Genomic DNA, 22955 nt, shown 5'->3' on the forward strand with positions numbered 1-22955 from the left:
TTGTTTAGTATATAAGGAGTTTTCAGCCATTTCCCGACAATTCCCGATTATTTCAGAAGATTTCCGAAGACTGCCGAAAGATTTTCGAAGACTAATGAAGATGACCAAAATCTGCTATGGTCCCTTTGAGCAGAGGCTCACAAAAAAGTTCATGAGTGATTTTAGAGCAGATAAGAACTGGCAATGCTAAAAGTCTAGAGTATGGGTTTTCACAATCAAAAAAAACTCCCCAACCACATAACAGTACTCACAAGGAAACAGTAAACATTAAACCTCATTCAGACCTTCCGAGGTTCTTCTATCGCTGTCACCTCTTTTAAACAGCCACTAAGCGTTTGATACACTTAGTTTGGCTTTGTTTGAAAATATGATGAACGAAAATACACTTCCATGTAACGTTTAATTCACCAGACAATTACAGTTGACGGGATATGCATTAGATTCGTCACAGTAATGTCTTTTGTTTTTAGCCACTTTGAAAGCAAAGTGTTTCCTGTGAAGAAGTTAATCCTACTGGTGTACCAATGTTCATAATTTGTCAAGAGAGAGTAAAGCCATTACAGATTTAGTTCTTGTCTACCTAGAAAGACAAGACTCAGAATAAAATGAATTCAAGCGCATCTTCCAGTAGCGAAAACATAGCTGAATGCAAAGGAAGGATTCTTCTTTCTACTAATACCACAGAGGCCCGTGCGGTAACTGTTACCTTAATAATCGTGAGTTTAATTACTCTCCCCGTTACAAGTCTATTGAACGGACTTGTCATAATCGCTGTAAAAGCAAAATTCCGATTGAAAACCAAGTCCAATATAGCACTTGCATGTTTAGCGACCACAGATTGTTTCATGGGTGTGATTGGACAGCCTACTTTTATCGCAGTGAACATAGCAATTCTACAAGCTGAATCTTCCAATACATACTGCTTTATAAGGCAACTATCGAGCGTCGTTATCACGGTATTAGGCAGGGCATCGCTGTTACACCTAGCTCTGATGTACCTAGACAGGTACATTGCCATAAAGCACCCGTACAGGTATACAAATATGGTCACAGCAACTCGCATTCTCTGTTCTTCCGCGTTTGGGTGGATTGTGGCACTGCTCTCGACTGTAACTTCTTCCCTCATTAACAACAAACTTTACAAACAGCTCACTGATGGCAACATAATCACGTTCTTCTGTACAGCCACAATTACTTTTTGTCAAATCGTCCTTTACTACGAGAGTCGCCGTCACGAAAAACAAATCGCTGCTTGCCAAGTTTTAGAAGACGACAGGCAAAAATTCGTAAAGGAGAAGAAAGCACTTAAACTCACAACGACTGTTCTGTTTTTCTTAGTACTAACTTATTCGCCTGCGATTGTTGTTCGAATTCTTTTAAATAACTATTTCTTTGAGTCCTTAAATGCAGCACAAATTGCCTTAGCGATAGCAAGTTTTTTAATAACACATAACTCGCTTATAAACCCAATTATTTACTGTATTAGAAAGAGAGAATTTCGGGTAGCGTTTACTGAAATACTCTTCAGAAAAAGTAATTTACAGGCTCAATGAACTAAAATGGGAGTTGATGAAGCAAAAGAAGGACTGAGGTGGCGAAGTCAAAATAACAAACAGAAAAATTCACTCAGCACTGCCAACGGTTGAACGCGGCAACAATAATAATGGCTGCGACAAGGGTTTTGAAGTCATACGCGACGCTTCGACAGCTCAATCAATAAACTTTTCAGATGACTTTAATTTTCTGCAGGCCAATTTTTAGCCAATTTTTTACTGACCATGCATCCTACAGTGCGAAAGAATATCTTGCGGATCATAGTCACTGTTTGACCTGCTGTTACTTACATGTACTTTACTTAGAGGTTTAGCCAAGTAAATGTAAAAAATACAGGACGTTCTTGCATTTTTGAGGAAGAACAAATAGAAACGAATTGTAAAGTGGGAGGATAAACAATAAACACCGATAAATACAGCTGCTGGTATTCATATTAATAAAAGTGTTTGTTTACAACCCCATCAAGTACTGCACCCCCTTACCACTGCCACTCACTACCGCTAGTCATCTTCTGAATTCAAAATATCAAAAACTAACTTGCGGAGTGTTTTTTGGTATTTATTCTAAGGGAGATGTCGGATGTGACAGGGTATCTCATTGCACAGCTTAGCCCCAAAGTCGCGAAAAAAAAAATTATACAACAGAACTATAAACTAAACCTCTGTTAAGCGGCTGCCTTTGGCCAACCCGACGCGAGTTCTCCTTATTGTTTTCAACCCCATTAAGTGGCCACTAACCGTTTGATCCACTTAACTTTGTTAACTTTGTTTGGAAATATAATAAACGAAAATGCAGTTGGAGATAGATGGTTACGACTCATTTTGTACTCGTAAAATATACGAGTTACATGATGTAGCGTTTAAGTTACAGGCATTGCTTCCAATTTCGGTTATAAAGTTAACGCCATAGTTGACAGCACCTTTTGTGTTCAGTTGGTAGAACCTCATGCCATCATTACCAGGAGACTTAGTCAAAATACTGTAGTTTTTTTTTCAGTCTTACACCTGTCTCAGGTGCGAAAGTTGTGACAAGCGTTAAAAGCTGTTTGCTTCAGGATAAAGTGATGTTTTTGCGAAAGAATAAGTACATTCTTAAGCATCTTAAGCGGCCACTCGCCGGAGTAGCGACAAGAGACAGCTTAATGAGGTTCAAGAGTACTCATTTCCAGTGGTTTGTAATGAATTAAATTTTGGTGAAAAGTAAGTTGTTTTGTTTTGGCAGAGTGTTCCTTTGTTACCAACACTCTTAAAAAGCAGAGTAATGTTACTTAAAAGAACCTTAATATTCGCTACGGCCTCTTACCAAATAATTTGTCTCCTAAGTGCTGTGCGAAGCAAGGTGTTTACTCTGAAAAAAAAAAATCGCACTTGCGTATTTATGTTTATCAGTTGTTTAAAAAGAGCTAAAGTCATTGTGTCTGATCAATATAAAGCTAGTTCTTCATTACATCGCAAAACAAGGTTTACAACAGGATGAATTCAAGCGCACCCACCAGTAACGAAGACATAACTGGCTGCGAAGGAACGATTCTCGTTTCTAACACCACAGAGGCTCGTGCGGTAACTGTTATCTTAGTTATCGTGAGTATAATTACCGCCCCTGTTACAAGTTTGCTGAATGGCCTTGTGATAATCGCTGTGAAAACAAAAATCCGATTAAAAACCAAGTCCAACATAGCACTTACATGCTTAGCGACCACAGATTTTTGCATGGGGGTGATTGGACAGCCTATTTTTGTCGCCTTGAACATAGTAGTTTTACAACAAGAGACGTCTTATACATACTGCCTCATAAGGCAACTATCGAGCGCCGTGCTCACGGTATTAGCAAGGGCAACGATCTTACACCTTGCTCTAATGTACCTAGACAGGTACATTGCCATAAAGCACCCGTACAGGTATACAAATATGGTCACAGCAACTCGCCTTCTCCGTTCTTCCGTTTTTGTGTGGATTGTGGCACTGCTCTCAACTGGAACTTCATTCTTAACTAAAAACATACCTTTAAGCCAGTTAACTAAAGTTAGCATGATAATTATGTCGTCAGGTGTAGCCATTATTATTTTCTGTCAAGTTGCGCTTTACTACGAAACTCGCCGTCACGAAAAACAAATCGCTGCCAACCAAGTTTCGGAAGACAACAAGAGAAAATTCTTAATGGAGAAGAAAGCTCTTAAACTCACAACGACAGTTCTTTTAGTCTTAGTACTGACTTATTTGCCTTTGATTGTTGTTACTATACTTTATGGAATCTCCTTCATAGCGTCGTTAAATACAGTACACATTGCTTCGACAATAGTTGTCTTCCTTGTACTGATTAATTCGCTTATAAACCCAGTTATTTACTGTATTAGAAGAAGACAATTTCGGGTAGCTTTCATTGAAATACTCTTCAGAAAAAGCAATATACAGTCTCAAGAAATTGGAATGCAGGTTATAATTAATGGAGCACGAGAAGGACTGAGATGGCGAAGTCAAAATAAAGAAGAGGAAACATCACGCAGCACTGCCAACAACACAGTTGAATGTGGCATCAATAATATAGGCTGAGACAAGGATCAATACAGCAATTTAGCCAGCATTACAAACAGTAACAATGAAGGTGACTACAGCATTGGCGACAATGAAATTGACAACAGCGATAACAGCATTGGCGACAAAAACGAGAACAGAGAGCTTTAGATTCTAAGACGAGAACGATTACGAGTACGAGATTTTCTCAATACTAAGTAGTGCTCGCGCGTGACGCAGCGTCATTTTGGCGGGAAAACGAGGCAGCCGTCGTCATTCTACTAGAGTTTTAGCGAGAATATCGTAGTGGCGGCAACAAGTTATCATTTCATTTTCATTTTCATTTATTGGTTTATTCAGATATTTACAATTTTATTTTCTCACTGTCCACAAATAGCAAAGGCTAGTCTAGGTGGGCAGTGTCTATATAAAACAAAATACGTTAGTTTCAAGTAAGCACTTGAAAATCTTAAGTCGCTCGGTAAAAAACATGGCTTCACAAATGTTGACAAAGTATATTACTTGAACTTCTACGGTTAAAACCCTTTCAGTTCAAAGTAAAGATAAAATAAATACAAAACTGCAAAAAGCTCTTTTCCAGCGTAAAGACCTCATAGTTTTAGCTTTTGTCGCGATTAATCACGTTTGTGATATGCATAAATGATTTTCCTGCGAAAGATGCTCGGGAGCGGCAGAAAAATAAACAACAAAACAAAAGACAAGCGAAATCTTCCCCAGTATTTCACTAGAATGGCTGAACAACGCGCTTTTTGGCAAAGAAATCGCCGTAGGGCTTGGCCTCTTCTGCAACGCTCTTGGCTAACTATGCTGAATGTATGTCCGTTCATTAGAATCTTGGAACTGCTGCAAGTGCACATCGTGCACATGGCTTCCATTTCCTATTGGTCAAGTGACTCTAAGTGTGGTGTAGCCCATACTTGGCGACGAATTTCGGTTACTCTGAACTACGAATGCTTGCGTGGTCACCAAGTTAAGTTGAAGTAGGTGCATTTTATCCCTTTACACTCAAAGTACGTTCCAAGTACACCTAGATTATACTTGAGAGCTCTAGTGTGAATTAAACAAATGACACGGAGTTTTGGGAATGAGTAACTTTGCTTCCAGTGGGAAAACGCACAACGCATGCTAAATCCGAATCAGCGAGCAGGCTTCACTGTTTGGTGGAAGAAACACATGGTTTTGTTATGTAAGACACTTTTGTATACCTGCCAACTTTACATTTTCCGGCGATTATTACATTTTGCGTTAGTATTTGATTTTGCGGTAACTATCACTTTTATACATTACGTATTACATTTTGCTTTGAGGCGGTTATTACATTTTGCGGCGATTCTTAGTACGTTTTGCGTTAGTATTACATTTTGCGGCGATTCTTAGTACGTTTTGCGTTAGTATTACATTTTGCGGCGTAAACACACCTATTGTTCAAAGAGAACAAAAGCCAGAACAATACTAAGCCTTTCGGATTTGAGCTATTATTTTAAAGAGTTTTACATAGTTATTAGAGGAGACTGGTTATGAAAAGCGGCAAACATCAATGATAAAAACAACAGTGCTGCAGTTTATGTTCAAAGCACCGTGAAAGTGCACAATCCTTTGTTTTCTGTTGGCAAATTGTTACGGAATAAATTAATGCAACGTTTTTATTGGTCAATACCATCAAAATGATAGCAATTCTTTTGAACGTTGTGCACTTTCAGGTCCACAAAAACATATAACAAAGGAGTCTGACGGGTTTCATAACCATTCCACTCAATTAACTATGAGTTTTATAATTTTTTTTCTAAATCTTTTTTAAACGCCTCAAATTTGGCGATTTTTGCTACAAAATAAAAACTTTTCGGAACAAATTTAGCACAATTTTCGCTTTCCTAAATCTAACAATGAAATTGACTCAGTTCCAAAATATTGATAAACAATAAAAAATTGCAGCGTTGAACATTAAATGCACTAATCTATCCACCGAAAATAACAGAGCAATAGAAACCTGAAGAAAGTGGCCGGTGAGAGAGTGAAAGGCGGCAAAAAAGAAATAGTAAAAGAAAAAGAAATGACAGAAACTGAATTGAATTATTAATGCAGTAACGCATTTACTACCGATGTATATATGCAATAATCTAGGGAATTCGCCATTTTTTTGGAAGACAATGGTTGTCTTTACACTAGGCCGTTAAGTAAGACTTAAGAGCTGCTAAGTTTCACTTAATCAAATATACGTGTGTGAAGGCCTAAGTAAAATCTCAAGTTACTTTACTTTGAATCTCAATAAAGTCGGAAAGTTAACACGACTCAAGAAAGTTTCAAGTGACTTGAAAACCATCCTTAAAACGGACTTAGCGAACTTGCCGTTTCTTGAGCTTTGAGAAAGGCGAATCATGTCTATCAGTCTTAATAATGACGTTGCGTCGGAAAAAGGCCTTTTAAGTTAACCTGAAGTAAAAACGAAACGGTTGTGTGTGAAGCTTCCTTTACTTGACAAATTTAACATTAAAAGTCTTGAAATGATTCTTAGCTTATTTAGGCTCTAGTGTAAAGACTACCAATGAGGTGGGCACATGTAGATTTTGAGATTGAGTGCATAATTAGGCTATGTACATCCTATAGCAGATGGCTTTTTGTACTGCCACGAAAACTATCCAGTAGAGTGTTAACACCTATCCGATATGTGACCCTCCACTTTAGAGATCGGCGCGGCGCAGCTTCGCTCCTTCACAGAAATGGCGCCAAAATCACCGTTCTTATGTGTGAGCAGAAGCCGTATCTGGTATGATTTACGTGCCGGGGCAAAAAGCTATTCGGTACAGTGTGAGCATAGCCTTAACCCTTTAAACCCTGACATCAAAATTTGAATTCTCATTTGTTGCCCCCTATTCATTTCCTACAGAAGTAGTGGGGAGAAGTTGATAAAATATCAAGCAAATGCATCTTGTGTGATCATGTCTGTGATTCTCATGACCACTCTGTTTTACAAAGCATTGATATTACAAGGAGAAATTTGATGCTGATCACTTTTAGGGCTTAAAGGGTTAATGTATGGGGTTGTAAGGAAATTTTTCCAATTTGTCTCCTAAGCGCGGTACGAAGCAAAGTGTTTCCTGGGAAGAAGTTAATCGTACTACTTTCAGGTGCACTTATGTATATAAAGGGGCAATTTGCATGATAGTGTCATTTTACTGCTACTACTAAAATCGTTTCGTTTTTTCTTTCCACACATTTAAAGCTGAAAATCCCAGCGAGGTATAAATAACAAAAGCCCTAATTTCCACTGGAAGAAAAACCCTGAAGGATTCTGGTAGTAGTATCCAAAAGACGTCATCGTGCAAATCGCCTATTGTCAAGAGAGATTTAAAGCCATAACGCCTAAAAAGGTTTCAGCTTACTTCGAGAAGACAACGCACAAATCAAGATGAATTCGAGCGCAGCCAGTGTGCAATGCGAAGCACGGATTTTTGTGTCTAACACCACAGAGGCTCGTGCAGTAACTGCATTCTTAATAATTATGAATATAATTACTGCCCCCGTTACAAGTTTATTGAACGGACTTGTGATAATCGCCGTGAAAAGAAAACATCGATTGAAAACCAAGTCCAGTATAGCACTTGCGTGCTTAGCGACCACTGATTGCTTCATGGGCGTAATTGGACAGCCTATGTTTATCGCCTTGAACATAGTAGTTTTACAAGCCGAGTTGTCTCATACATACTGCCTTATAAAGCAACTATCGATGGCCGCACTCACGGTATTAGCCAGGTCGACTAACTTACACCTAGCCCTGATGTACCTAGACAGGTACATTGCCATAAAGCACCCGTACAGGTATACAAATATGGTCACAGCAACACGCATCCTCTGTTCTTCCGCTTTTGTGTGGATTGTGGCACTGCTCTCGACAGCAACTTCATTCTTACCTAAAAAATTACTTGCAAGCCAGTTAAGTAATGTTAACGCGGTCATTATATCGTCAGGTGTAGCCATTATTATTTTCTGTCAAGTCGTGCTTTACTATGAAACTCGCCGTCACGAAAAACAAATCGCTGCCAACCAAGTTTCAGAAGACAACAAGAGAAAATTCTTAACGGAGAAGAAAGCACTTAAGCTCACCACGACAGTTCTTTTCGTCTTGGTACTGACTTATTTGCCTTTGATGCTTGTTTTTATACTTTATAGAATCTCCTTCATAGCGTCGTTAAATGCAGTACGTATTTCTACTGCAATAGGAATCTTTCTGATACTACTTAATTCGCTTATAAACCCAGTTATTTACTGTATTAGAACAAGACAATTTCGGATAGCTTTCATTGAAATACTCTTCGGAAAAAGTAACTTGTTTACAGGCAGGCCGAGAAGGACAGAGATGGCGAAGTCACAATAAAGAACAGGAAAATTCACGCAGCACTGCCAACAACACAGTTGTATGCGGCATCAACAATATTGACTGCGACAAGGATCAATACAGCAATTTCACCAGCATTACTTATACGAACAGTAAATATTAAGGTGACAACATCATTGGCTACAATGAAATTGGCAACAGCGACAACGGCATTGGTGGCAACAACGACAATTATAACGGTCACAACAATAGTGATCACAATGGTATCACCATTGCTGACAACAATAGCGATAACATTGTTTGTAACAGTAACAATGACAATGACAATGATAGCAGTGGGACCAACATTGGTGAAATGTCAAAGTGACTCAACAACTATAAAAGACTGCAGATCGGAAAACTCCAAGACGAACGCTGCAATTATTTAACTGAATTTTTTTTATTTCGCCAAAGTTGTGACTCTAATCACAGAATGTACATGTGGGTCTAGCTTCGGCCGTTGCCATTCTTCTGGCAACCGATTTGTGTCCCATGTAAATAGTAAAAAATCAAAATCAAAAAGACGTTAAATTCTGTCGGATCATGTGAGTGGAACAATCATTGGAGAGATTCTTTTGTTTGTTTGTTTGTTTGTTTGTTTGTTTTAAGCTCTGAACAAAATATGTCACATCCCTCTCATAAAAAATTTAAAAAATTAAAAATTAAAAAAAAGTTGTTGCGCGAGGGTCGAGTTAGCGAGGGTTCGAGTTATCGGGAGTCAACAGTACAGAAAACTTTCTCCCCTTATATAGCAGTATCATGCAACAATATCGGAAAAGTAAAATGTGGTATTACAGCTTCTGCCGGCGTGACAAAAATTCATCTGTCCTTTGTTCCAAGCGGCAAAAAAGCCAAAATCGCTACACAACAAACATAATTTGGACAGGACTGCCGCTTTTCCTGGACTTTTCACTGACCCTTTAACCACCAGTAACCCAGCTTATTATACATGGGGCCTAATATGGTAGGTCGGGGCCTGCTATGGTTGGCTGGGGCCTTATATGGGGGGATGGGTGTAATATGGTATGGAACGTTTCAACCTTATATGCGCCACCGAGCTTGCTTGCGAATACAGCCGTCTCAGCCCTCTGCTCATCGATGGGCACGTTTCACGTTTCTCCCCCCCGGAAAATCTCTACGGGTGAGGAGCGAGGACATATGGTTGTATTCGCAGGCTACTAACGAGCGCATAAATTAAAGGAAGACTGTTCTAACCTCGAGACACTTTCGCCACAGCTTGGTAGCCGAACCAAAAAACCAGTGTAAGAGAGATTCGAAATCGATCACGTGATGAGCTATGAACCTTCGCCTTCTGACACATCCATCAAAGAGCGCTTTAAGAAGCTGGCGGCTCCACAAAAACGTCTTAAGTAGATCAGGAGAACACTCCTAAAACATAACACAACCGCAAAGGTAATTTAATTCAACTTAAAAACAGGAAGGGGATGTGGTATGTTGCTCAAGCAGGCTGCTAGCCTGCGTGGCAGGCGTTAAAACGAAGGGGAAGGGGGAATTTGGGCGCGCGAGAGCGAGCGTTCCCCCTCCCACTTAATTCCAACTGTGAAACTGTGAAAAAGAATGCTGATTCAACTGAACCTGTTTCAAAGAGTACGATCCATTGAGAGTGTTTTTAAAAATGATAAATTAAAAAATTCTGGTTGCCGTAGCGACCTGTTAAGGCAAACACTCAACTATCAACTCAGACTGCCCCCAAAACAAAGATTCGATCAATAATGTATGAAATAGACTATTCTCAGTCCTCTATTTTCTATTGATAGTCTGCTCCTTGCGTGGCGACACAAAGAACTGCTGTGAAGCAGACTACAGGATCGAGCGCTTACCGGTAAGGGCGGCCATCTTGGTTTTATATGTACCTTAGGGCGTGGCATTCAGCGAGGAAGCCTGCGTAGCACGTGCTTGAAAGTAATATGTGAGAAGGAGCGGGTCGCACAACGGAGAGACGCGAGGGGAGAGGGAGCTCTCCCCTCGCGTGTCTCCCTCGCGCGCCCGCTTCTTTCTTGCGTCTATTACTTTCAACAAGCGCCTGCTATGCAGGCTATCAACGACGCATTCGAACGCCAGCCAAGCTTAATCTCAGTCTCTAGACGTGAGTGTTCGATGCGCCTGCGCTACCCTTACCCTGCAGAGGGGAGTACCGGGGGCGCATCGTTACACCTACGGATAGAGACTAAGCTTACCGCCAGCTGTTCGGGGACATTAATTTGTGTATGATCTCACAGTTGATCAGAAACCAAAGCACACGCCTACGACCTGGCATTCGACAAAACTGAATTTGTCCGTCATTATACCGAGTCTAAAGAGAATGGCATGCTATTTACTAACACTCGTCAGCAATTGTTCGTATCCGAATTCTTGAGTATACCATAGAGCCCTTACCGCTAATCAAGTAACGGTGGTTAACTGATAACAAAACATTTGGTAGCCCGCGGTTTATGCGTATTCAGTGAGCAGTTACCTTAAGAACTGCAGAAGTAAAAAGAATGTCACATGTGAACAGCGCTGTCAAACAACGAGCGTGGTTCCAATCTGACAGCCAATCAAGAGGCAGATACCCAAGAACCTGCAAAATAAAAGGAAAAGTTTCAACAGGGAATAAATTGTCAGACAGCAGAAAGCACTCAGAATCCCAAAGTCGGTTGGAATAAATGGGCAGTACACATCGAAAGAAACACTCCTTTACGTGTTTGATAGATCACGTGTACTCGTGATCGAGCATTCGATCAGTTTTGGCGTTTAGTGCCCGGAGGTTTACCTTTAGAATTCGGTTAGATTCGGCAGCCGGCACATTGACGACAGAATCCTCGGCAAGTAGAACACTTCCTGAGATGTCAGTGAGCTCACAACCAAGTGCATAAAAATCCTTTAAGTTTCCTACAGTTTGTCCTTGAATTTCTCCCGTCTCTTTCACTTTCTCTTCGTCAACATTATCTTCATCGAAGCTATCATCGTCTAAAACAAGAAAAGCAAATTGCTTTCTAGCATAAGCACTAGTAAGGAATGGGCTGACAAAAAAACATTCAAAACATAGGACAATTTAAAGTACTGTTATTGGTCGCAAAGAGAATTTACTGACACGTGAGAGCAATGCAGTGATTTATTATTTCTTTTCTAAAGAAGTGAAACATTTATTTTACCATTTGTACCGTCATTACCTTCCTCTTCTTCGTCTTCTTCCATCTCATCTCCACCATAACTTTCATCTTCCACGATGGGGGAATCATCGTCACTATCTTCCTCAAAATTTCTCCCTTGATGCTTGTTTTCAGCGGTTGAGATGTCCACTATGGCCACTATATCAGAAAGAACTTTCAACAGCCTTCTGCCTAAACCCTTTGAAGTCCTACAGGGGAAAAATGTCAAAGAAATAAAATCGTGAAATTAGAGGGAAATGCAAACGATCAAGATCGATTTACTCTTTTCAAAATATTTGTGAGGGCCCCCAAATCCTTACTGAATGCTATAAACTAGGCTCTACTTCGAAAAGCAAAATCCCTTAATTGTTCATTTTTAGGTTCAGGGTACTTACCATTTATATGGGGGAACCGGAAATTTCGGTTGGAAAATCAAATGGTTCCTGTCACTCCGATTGGAAAGCTTCAGAAAATATGCGCTGTGATTTGAGAGCGATGTAATTTTTCCACTCTTTTTAGTCTAATCAGCTGATTTGGATATGTTTTAAGCGGGTCTCCCAGGGGTCAAATTTTATAGTTTTATGTTTTTGCAAAAGGTTTTTACCCGGGTGGTTAGAGTAAATGATAAGCACCTGTAGTCTTTATCGTGTGAAAAATTGCATTATGGGACCTCTCCGGTGTCTATGTTTGAGAGAAGACGCGAGGGAACCTTGTTAAATTCCTTCCCCGCAGTCGTCCTATTCCTCGAATCTTAAGGTCTCTAATAGTTATCCCAAAGTTGAGCAGGTCCAAATTCTTCAACGAAAACAGCTTTATAGTGCATTTCGGTACGGCACTGACTCAGTCTTAATCGCACCCTAAAAATGTCAAGTCTCTAATTCGTTAATTTCATAAGAAGGAATTGAATGCAAGTTTAACAAATTTAGGGAGTTCTTTAAACTTCGTCAAAGAACTTCAGTATTATAATTAAGAGTTCGATCTTCAGAAGCCTCTGATTTATCAAGGCTCCTGGCATGTTTGGCATAGCCTCCGCCAAAGACGAACTAAACTCTGGTTAAGTGCGTCTGCGTAACAGCGCCCAGATCCTTGTTCTGGGCCTACACTTGTGTACCAAGATTTGAGTACGCGCTATGGTTGGCTTGTTAAAAAAGCCACTGTCGATTTGCCAATCAGAATGAAACGAAATTCAAAACGTATTTCCGGTAATTCGTTGAGTCCGTTGGGGCGCAGAAGAAGGATCTCGGCGCTGCTTCGCAGACGTTACTAACCGAGGTTAAATTATGTACTAGTTTGGAGTGGAAATAATGAACTTACTATAGGTAATAGCATGATTTGTAGTGATATTTGGCATAAATACCACGAGTGATATTTCGAAATTGTTATACGAAATTTCACAAGCCGTCACGAGTGGTATTTATGCCAAATATCAGATACAAATCATGCTATTATTTGTTTATACTACTATCTGCAAAAGGTTAGTAATTTTCACATGTAGGTATTTCAAATCAAGCTGAAATACCACTGCTCTAAGCCAATCAAATTGCAGCAATTTCTCATGAAGTAGTATAAAAAGAGAAAACCAACCATTTAGAATCAATAGCCTGCTTCAGTTGGCTCCAAAGAGCACAGACTGTGGTCGTCTGCATTGGAAGCATCTCGTGAAAAGCAGTACTTTGAATCATCTCCATGGAAACATCAGAGATTGTGATATACCTGGGTAATATAATTATAATGGAAAGTACGTTTAATACCCTTCCCTTTTCAAAGTGGTAAAACCCGGGCGAGTCAAAAGGAATTTACATATCGTCGTAAAACAATCTTGTAAACATCTCATTTCCCCTTTCAGGAAGAGTTGCTGAAAACTTAAAGGGGCAAGGCTACGGCTGTTAATAATGCCAATTACACGTCCTTATTCGCTATAAAAAATTAACGCTAGCGAATCACAACTTCGTGTCAAACAAATACGTCTCCCAATCTTATCAAACATTTCAAACAACAAAAATGAACTTTGAAAGCTCTTAGGCTAACAAGTTTTCTAAAACCACAATTGTAATCCGTTTTAATCTTCTTCAAGTTTGTCCATCCGTCCCCTTTTTTTGTATTTGCTGTGTTAATCATACCTTTTTTAAAGTTTTGAGCTGTTATTTTTTTGTTTCACTCAATTTGTTGACATTTCCTACTGTTGAAATTTGGATAAATTTCGTGACACAGTTCATTTAAGAAAACTTCCTTCTGAGAAATGAATAAGTACTTGCGGCATCATGTCACTCTTTCATAACAACTCAAGAATTCATCACCATCTGTAATGAAAACGCACTTGCTTGCTCACAAATCGCCACTAAATATCTGGAAGAAGCATACCCCGGTTTTTCTTGTCTAGTTGCTTGGGTCTCCTGTGTGATGCTCCTAACGAGCAAGTGGGCCAGGTTTTGCTGCTGGTCAGCAGAACACAGAGGAAGAATGACAACAGCGTGTCTCGAAAACAATTCCCAGAGTGCAACTGGAGCATTTTCTTTATTAATTGACAAGACCTGTTGAAAATGATACACAAAAATGGTCAAAAAAACTATTACTAGAGACTTAAAGGTTGATAAGTCGAAAACGTAAGGCCTTGCCAATTCCACCCCCTCCCCTAGCTCCCTCGGGAAATCAGCATTTTTTTCCCGTCCATGGACGAGTTATTTCACCAGATTAATCGAAATGACTGAAAAATTTTATGGTGTTATGGGCAATGCGAAAAATATAGGAAGATATTATAAGATATTACTGAGAAACACACCTCTCGATCCCACGTTCCTTTGCACAGGACATCCGCGGCAATGTTACTACAAACACAGGACACCAGTCTCCTTCGTTCAGACAGTTCCTCGTCGACCTCTGTTTTCTTGAATAGAACATATCTGATGTTTTGAACACACAAGGCAGTCTGTAAAAAAAGAACACTGTACCGTAAAACCCTGCTGATACGTCTGCATGCTAGGGGACATTGAATTGAAACTCACTAAGAAAAAAACAACGAAATTTCACCACCGTAAAGGAATTTCGAACATCGGGTGCAAATTTTAAACATTTCCGTTCCGAGGGAAATGGCGGGAGATCCCGAGCGGGAAAGATAGGCTTATCATGTCCGCTCGGGTAGCCCGCCAGCATAGTCAAACCCCGTTAATACGGACACTGAGGGGGGTATAGAAAGTGTCCGTATTAACGAGACAGGTTCACTGTTAAGCGCATGCTCATTAATCAAATTAATTCTTTCCAATTTATTATTAATTCTATCGGTTAATAATCCCACTCACATGTATCTCAGCGTTCTCTGAGTGTATTTCAAAGCAGAATTGTATTCAGAGTAACCTGAAGTAGGATGGAGGAGTGCTAAAATCGCAGTAAAAAATAGTGGATCATGCCAACACTACCAACGTTGAATTTAGTGTTGACCCGAAGGTTTTATTCCACGGTTGATTAATTTACAGCTATTTGCAAATATATAAGTAGATCAAATGCAAGTGGCTGCCAGGGGAGTGTGCAGATTGGTTCTTTGACAACATTATGACATGATCATATTGCTTGCATAGACGATACAGCATGTCCCGGCAGAAAAATAGCATTTTGATAAATGAGCATGCGCTGAACCGCGAACCTGTCCCTTTAACGGGATGTCCGTATCAAGCCGGATGAATAATGAGGTGTCCGAGTTAAGCGGATGTCCCTTAAAGCGGGGTTTCACTGTGCATGAAATAAAACATTAATGTAAGTGCAGATGCACACTCATTTTGTGTAGACCTTAAGGTAAGAGAGCCGGCCAGGTTTTCCTTCGTCGCTAACTGTCGCCTGGGCTTTTGTCGGTACAAAGTCACTGCACTCGTCACTCCAAACCAATGGCGGCAGAAGCTTGGTTTGTTCGGCGTCTTCTTTAATCAGATTAAACTTGTTTAGAAACATTTCCAGTTCTCCCAAGGAATATTGTAACAGTAAGACACTGAAAAAGGCTGATTCTTTTTCCTGGAGAGAAGGGAAGTAAGCAAGCGTGTTTTAACAAATGAAAAAGAGAAAGCTTATAACTAATGGTAGTCAAGAGTTCAAGTTTCCCTACACAGGACATCCACAACAAGGACATCCACAACAACGTTACTACAAATACAAGACACCAGTCTCCTTCGTTCACAGGGTTACTATCTGGATTTATTTTCTTGGTAGGCTAGAATTTAAATCCTCGGCCCTGCTTGTAAATGGCAAAAAGATAATGAGCATCGGGAAATTTAAACTTTCGTTGTTGAAGATCAATTTAAACGACTGACCTCCTACCTCTCCCCTAAGTCAAAATTAACATTTATTTCTCACTTAAGGCAAGGGGAGGGGTGGGTGGTCAGTTTCCCAGAAACTTAAACTGATCTATGAAGATCTCATACCTACCCAAATCAGGCACAAAAGGACAATTGCACGATGACGACATTTGACTACAACTACCAGAATTCATTTCGGTTTTGCTTTGTTATTTAAATTTGTCAATCCCGCTGAGGATTAAAGAACAATAGCCTTAATTTGCACAAGAAAACAACAAACTCAAGGATTCTGGTAGTTGTAGTAAAATGACGTAATCGTGCAACTGTCCTATTATTATAAACCTTAGGTAGTAATACACTACCTGATACACCCACTCGCTAGCCTGCTGCGAATACAGTCGCCTCTTAGCTTTCCTCGTCGCTGGATGGAAAGTTTCCCACGAGAGACGTCTACGCCTGTTTTGCTAAAAAACTTCCGCGAAACGTTCCCAGCGTCGGGGAGCGACCAGACAAAATTTAATACCGAGAATATACACACACTTACCGCGCGACTGATTCCTTTTGACACCAGCCGCACCATAGGCTCAAGCACCTCCTTTGTCGTTTGCCGCAAAAACGTTTCTATAGACAACACCGATGGTTTCGTCTTCAGTTCCTCTCCAATTCCTCCGAAACCAATGTTTGTAATAAATGTATTCAAAATACTCATGACGTACTCCAGTTTCCTATAAATGATTAAAAAATGCGGCGAGGATTTCCTCTTGTTCTTCTTTGTTGCCAAAACCTGTTCACTTAAGGATTCTAGTTGTTTTATGTAGTTCTCTTTAATTTCCTCCAAGATTATGTTCCAGATACACGTAATTTGGCCATACGGAAGCCCTTGTATGGCTTTAGTGAACCTGAAATAAGGAAAACGTGTAATTGGTTATAAACTTTCGCTTTCGCTTAATACGGGTAGGTGATAAAATGGAGGCCTATCAATTCATACTATAAAATACGATGTCAAAAGTACAAAAGATGTTGTTATTATCATTCTTGCTATTTTCAAAAAAAAAACAACAACAACAAGCAAACAAATAGTATGATTGCCAGGGAATACTTGTTGTTACAACCATCACACGGCCGCGAACGGTACAAGGTTCGGTCTACACTGTTTCCATTTCTAGTGGAAATAAACAACTTTTTCGTTCCGAGAATTTACATTCGAACAAAATCAACACGAACAACAAATAAAACAAATGTTTTAAATGAAACGTTCGAAACAAGGTTAAATCTCCCAACTGGCAGCAAACAAACCAGGTAGCAGGGGCGGCTCTAGGGGGAGGGTGCAGGGGGTGCGCACTCCCCCCCCCCCCCCCACTCCTTAGATGACCTGCGGTTTTCTAATACAACTGGTATTCTGCAAAAAAAAAACTATGTGGTTTATTGGTGTTGAAGTAGAGCAAGAGACGAGTGCACCCCCTCCTAAAAAAAATCCTGGATCCGCCCCTGGGTAGCGTTTTAAGAGCGTGTCCAAGAAATTAAACTAGTGGCCAATAATCAACTAGACTCCAGCTTGTGGTCAGGGCATGGCTTGAACCCAAACCTCTGCATTGCAAGTCGACATACAGCGCCAGGCTGGTTTTACTGCAGTCTTGTTCCCAGGGTCTCTCAGAACGGGACCAAGAGATCCTGGACACGGGGCCTGGCTCCAGCATCACCACCACAAAGCAAACAAAAAAAAGCAAAATAACTTGCCTCTGTTTAAACGGTGGTGTTAGACCAAATGATGAAGACTCCAGGGTTCTTAATGAAGTTAAAACTGCGACAACCAGTTTATCAAACTACAAAAACAAAAGGCACAAACAAGAGACATTTTTGTTAGGGGAAACGACTTGAGGGAATAACTGCTACAAAATCACTTTTGTCATAAATGCAACATTAACGGCGATACGTTCATATGCTTTACATACCTGACGTAATTTAACATAAGTTGTGATAAGAGAAGAAATCAACGAATGTTGAGCACCATATTCTTCCGGCTTCCACAGCATCTTCCAAATAATTTCCAAGCGTGGCTCGAGCAAGGAGTGATTGAGTTTCAAGAAGACATCAAGGCACCGAAAAACTGCATCGCTTGAATAACAATAACAAAAATAAAGAACTCAGGATGGCTGATACCCGTTTAGGCTAAATACGGGGTTTCTTGTTGTAATGGAAACTATTGTAAGTCTATTGTTCAGTATCTATTCGATCTTTTGTATTACGTCACCAAGAAACCCCAAAGGGAAAGCCCCCTTCTGGGTAACAAAAATAGCGGGAAAATCTCCAAAATGACGTCTTGTGCGAAGAAATAAAATATTTACCAAAGTTCGGCTTCGTGAATTAAAACTTCTACCAGCTTCTCAAGCCAAAGGAACTGTACAGAGCCATTTGAATTGTCATCTGCTACCTAAAAAATAATAATGATCATAAAACACTCTAACGATATATAGGGAACATTGACTGGCTTCAATGAGCAACGTATATTTTGTAATTACGGGCGCATTTGAATATAATCTGTCTAGATGACGCAGGAAAATAATAAACACTTAGTGACTGCTCCAGAGGGAAACAGTTAATTTCGATTCCCGAGGCAGAACCGAGGGAAACATTGAGACACTTAACTGTTTCCCGAGGGACCAGTCTTAAACTGATTTGTATTATACAGCTGTAGCTGGAAATTTATTGAACCTCGCTGTAACGGCGGTCGTGACGTCATAGATCTTGCAATGTTGCCCGCTCAGAGATTTTGGCGGGAACCAGTTTTATTGTTAGATGCCATGTGACCTTGAAGTAACCAATTAGAGCGCGCGCTGTTGGGAAAAAATTTCCAGCTATTATTACAACATTGTTTAGCTTAGTTGTGTTGTTCAGGTAAGTGCAAAACTAGAGAGTGCTCAGTCAAAACTTTTAATTTTTAACCTTCTTTCCGGGCTGACAATTCCGTAGTGGGGGATTTTACAGTGATTTATTTGACACGTACATCCATTACATTATCAAAATGTAAAGTATTACTCACCTGATAAACGTCCTGCCAAAGTATGCATTCCAGCATCTGATGGAGTAAGGCGCAAACAGATGACTGACACCTGCCATTTAACACACCCATAATCTCACACATTTCAGTGAAAAAGTCAAACTCTGCAGAAGATGTCGATTTATTCATTTTTCTGTAGAGGAAATAAAACAATTTTCAAACTACAATTTTTTTTTTCAAATCGGCTCATGGGAAAAAAGAAACATTTCCAATTATTAGCAGGTTTAACAAAATTAATCGGGGGTAAAATGACTAAGGAGGGAAATCAGTTTGGGTTCGAGTTATTTGGAGGTTATCCTGGTTGGGTATTAAGGTGGTTTTTTTTGTCACCTAGGGTAAGGTGCATCGAGGACGGCTGCCAACCGGCACATCTTCGGGTCCGAAGGCCAATTACTAGCGGCTCGAGAAATCGAGGGTTACCGTTCTATAAATTGGGAATGATTTCCCCTATTTGGTTTGGTACATCAACTTCTTCAATTATCAATTATAGCACTGTTCACTAGTATCCGCTGATATTTGTGGAAACGGATATTTTTTTTCTCCATTTTCAAAAAATACGCGTCCACATGTAGCATATTATTTGAATAGTTTTCGCATGTCCACATGAAAAAGCTAAAACTATGGAAATGTCATAGCATCCCTTAAAGAGCATGTGTGATGCTAGTACATGTATTTTCACTTTCGAAAACCTCTGTTTTCGTCCATCCACACGTATATGAGAAGCCGGCGTTTTCAAAAAACTCCACTCTAGGAACCGCTTTTGAAAACATAGTTTTTAAAGCCCAAAAAGGCCGGAGAAAAAAAGTCTCCGTTTTCAAAAATATCTGGATACGTGTGAACAGGGCCTAAACTAACTAAGCAAAAATAAAGAACATTACTAACCTACTGGAGGTAATAAATTCTTTAAACAGGAAAGGGAGTAGTTCCAATAATGCTTTTCTTCTGACATCTTTCATTGCACGCACCGTGTTTACCTGCATGTATTAAACCAGCAAAATAATTAGAAATTTAAAGCTGGAGATTCATGATCCTGGCAGGTTATAGAAACAAGTTACATTTTGTTAAACACTTAAGAAACAACAAAACAAACATATTACTTTTGTTCTTTATTTTGTCACTTTAAACTGTATATATTAGGTCAGTTGTTAGTTTTATCTTTGTCACTTGATAATGGCGACATCGAAACGGTGTGTTAAACTTTTTTCGCTTATCTTTATTCTTAAGGTTATAGAGACATTAAAATGCGTGTAACCAGTTCTGAGGGTTTTTTAAAATTATTTTTCATTACATTTGGATTGTTATTATTTTCAATTATTATTATTATTTTTTTATCAAAAAGGAATAGATGTTTACTCACTGCCGAAACTGAATCCAACGACATTTCCCATAATTTGTCAAAGAGCAGTTTAGGATAGCTGGAAATCCTGGCCTTTTTCTTGGAGGGTTCTTCAGACTCTGTTTGCCTGTCCTCTCTCACTCCTTTCAAGGCTTGCTGATACTCTGCTAAATGATCCCTATTACATGCAAAGGATAATGAAGAAGATGACAATTTGAACTAGAAATACGTGTCTGGCAGAACTTCCCGAAGCTTGAGGAAAGGATCCAACAGAAAGAAAAAAAGGAGAGAAAAGCCAAGGAAGAAAAATACAAAAAAGACATCCCACAGAATCTATCGTATGACCAAAGAAGACAGCTATACTACTACACCACTAAAACCTACATTCCTCAGAGTCAGTAGAGAGTTTTAGATCCGAGTTTACCGCGAGCCTCTAACCGCGGTTTGCGGTTACCCGTTTGCGGTTCGACGTTCAAACATAATTAGATTGGCGGTGGATTAGATTACGGCCGCTATTTTGAATCAGCAGCCATTAATGGCACTTGTTTTCAAGATCCAATAGGATTTATCAAATTTAGCATTTCGCCCGAATTTGTGCCTCTGTAAATGGATAAAGACTTGCTCCACAAGATTTTTGTATCATTACGTGGGATACGTTCTCTGAAGTGTTTCATTTTTTACTTCTTCGTCTATTTGTGCCTGATTTTTGTCATTTTATCATGTCATTTACTCGAGAAATGTTCCTCAATTTTTCAGTGATTCAAGTCTGTGCATGTGGGTTTTTTTTCTTTCCTTTTCTTTGTTTATTTGTTTGTTCGTCTTTTACATTGTTTTCTACTAGTGCCTTCATGAAACAACCTCTTTAATATTCTTAAGTAATCTATAATGCCTCCGAGCTAGATTAACTTTTTAGCTATTTTCTAGGTAGCTTGTCTTAATTTTTCTGGTGTGGTATAAAGAAAATTCTTGTCTTGTCTTCTTGTCTTGCTCATATTAATTTTAAACAGCAGCCCGAGATTCCACCAAGCATAACAACCCCTACAAGACCTGACTTTGGAAGACTTTTATCCTCGCTTTGGGAGGAATAATTATTACTATGTTACTAGAACGAACAATGGGAAGAACATTTTCCATGAGTTCATAAAATTATCAGGAAACTTTACCGGTGAAAAAGAGATCTTGATAAGGCTAACTCCACCAGTTGACAGATGTGTCTTTCCTTTTTTAGCTGCTCATCACCAAGTTCACCTTGAAACTCTACTTCATGTACCTTTAACTTATGACGCAGGATGGCTAATGGTTCAAAAAGCTGTTGACACATGGCAGCAAACACCTATTGATTTTCAGAAAGATGATAGTTAGTCATAGTCAGCTGTATTCTGGAATAAGAATATGTATGTATTGTTACCTTTACACACCAGCCAGAAAATGTCATCCTGCCCATGAATGATCAGCCAAATGAATATAATTTGGTTCATCTGCATATTTTATTCTAGATTATTGTTTTATTTTATTTGCATTTTTAGGGTCCAAGATAAAGTCGAGGTTCATAAAAATGCCCCCCCTCCCCCTCCACCCCACAAAAAAAAAAAAACAAGAAAAATGTTTTTAAAAAAGGCAAACATTTAGCCACTCTACCAGTGAAGCCTTTCCTTCGCTTGCACAATTTAGGTGTACTTAGGAAAGATTCTACCTGAATCAAGTAAGATCTTTGTTGGGCATGCGCTGCATGTTACTAGGATACAGTTTCAACCCAGGCCTAATAACAGTGCACTTGGTAAAGTGGCTCGGTTGTGACCATCAGCTTATTCAATAAACAGATGCTCACCCCTTGAAAATTCAGTTTTACCAGAAAAAACAAGATTGACCAGTCTAGAAGTTCAGGCCGCGGCAACTCCATAGAGCCTCTTTTTCTCCTCCTCAATCAAGAAGAAGTCAAAAAGAGGCTACTCTGGCCGTCTCATTTTTTCTCCTAGTTTTTTCCCTTTTTTTTCAATGTCAATTTGTTTTGGGTGTTTAGTATTCGTGATTTCTTTAATATTTGTTTATAGAACTTTCGGCTTTTTGTGCTGTAATTAGGATGTTATTTAACTTATACGCGATATGCTGTTCTTTTAATAATTTATGGATACTGTCATTAGCAAGTTTTTTTACTTTTCTTTTAAGTGCTCAGCCCAAAGGTTCACACGTTGTTTCATAATGTACAGTACATGTTTCCTTCTTCTCTTTTTGCTTCATTCTTTGTTCTGATTAGCTTCATCAACAACACCTTTCTTTCGCTGATGCATCAAGATGGTATTGGACACTTGTAAATTGATCTCACTGAATGTAAGGGGCATAAATAACTTTCGTAAAAGGTGAAAGATCTTTACGTGGCGTCGAAAACAAAGGCCAACCTAATCTTTCTACAGGAAACTCTTTCAAAAAGAAGTCAAAAGACGGTTCTGCTCCCACAAGACATTCAGCCATCTTGACCAAACAATAAAGAATTTAGTATTAATTTGGCCAGATCATAATCTTTTCTAGCAGGATAAGGCAGGTGACCCCAAACAGGTAAGATAGGCCATCTTGCCCACACGAGTAGCCCATCAGAAGACAGGATTCACTTCACCATGCCCTCACAGAGTCAGCCACGTAATACATTTTACGTGTTATTATTATAACAGAATGCT

The 22955-nt window shown here is 39.5% G+C and overlaps 2 protein-coding genes across 3 annotated transcripts in view; both read right to left on the reverse strand.

The window, feature by feature from the left end:
- The window catches only part of LOC140938561 (uncharacterized), a 74247-nt gene extending 60925 nt beyond the window's left edge, over positions 1–13322 (reverse strand). For both annotated transcript variants that reach the window (XM_073388051.1, XM_073388050.1), the window contains exons 1-5: positions 13194–13322; positions 11613–11818; positions 11231–11427; positions 10934–11038; positions 9673–9846 (exon numbers count right to left, since the gene is read on the reverse strand). In XM_073388051.1, coding sequence (XP_073244152.1) covers positions 9673–9846; positions 10934–11038; positions 11231–11427; positions 11613–11818; positions 13194–13297 — 786 coding nt within the window. In that variant the 5' untranslated portion in view covers positions 13298–13322. The remainder of the gene's footprint in view (positions 1–9672; positions 9847–10933; positions 11039–11230; positions 11428–11612; positions 11819–13193) is intronic.
- Positions 13323–13891: 569 nt separating this feature from the next.
- On the reverse strand, positions 13892–22752 carry LOC140936887 (unhealthy ribosome biogenesis protein 2 homolog). Its single transcript, XM_073386391.1, has 12 exons — positions 22693–22752; positions 21447–21616; positions 20305–20461; positions 19830–19921; positions 18930–19080; positions 18235–18320; positions 17842–18004; positions 17627–17712; positions 16434–16788; positions 15390–15608; positions 14389–14535; positions 13892–14140 (listed from the first exon to the last, which is right to left on the reverse strand). The coding sequence occupies exons 1-12, from the start codon at positions 22750–22752 to the stop codon at positions 13892–13894; spliced, it is 1935 nt and encodes a 644-aa protein (XP_073242492.1).
- Positions 22753–22955: the final 203 nt, after the last annotated feature.

Source organism: Porites lutea, chromosome 5 (genome assembly GCF_958299795.1).
Source record: "Porites lutea chromosome 5, jaPorLute2.1, whole genome shotgun sequence".
Classification (NCBI taxonomy): domain Eukaryota; kingdom Metazoa; phylum Cnidaria; class Anthozoa; order Scleractinia; family Poritidae; genus Porites; species Porites lutea.

What these genes read in the sequence shown, in the direction of transcription:
- LOC140936887 (XM_073386391.1), bottom strand. Translation starts at nt 22,752, where the DNA reads ATGGCTGAATGTCTTGTGGGAGCAGAACCGTCTTTTGACTTCTTTTTG. An exon ending in TCAAGATCTCTTTTTCACCG is followed by an intron (nt 20,462 to 21,446) that starts GTAAAGTTTCCT and finishes TGCATGTAATAG; the next exon opens with GGATCATTTAGCAGAGTATC. An exon ending in ATTCACGAAGCCGAACTTTG is followed by an intron (nt 18,005 to 18,234) that starts GTAAATATTTTA and finishes TTGTTATTCAAG; the next exon opens with CGATGCAGTTTTTCGGTGCC.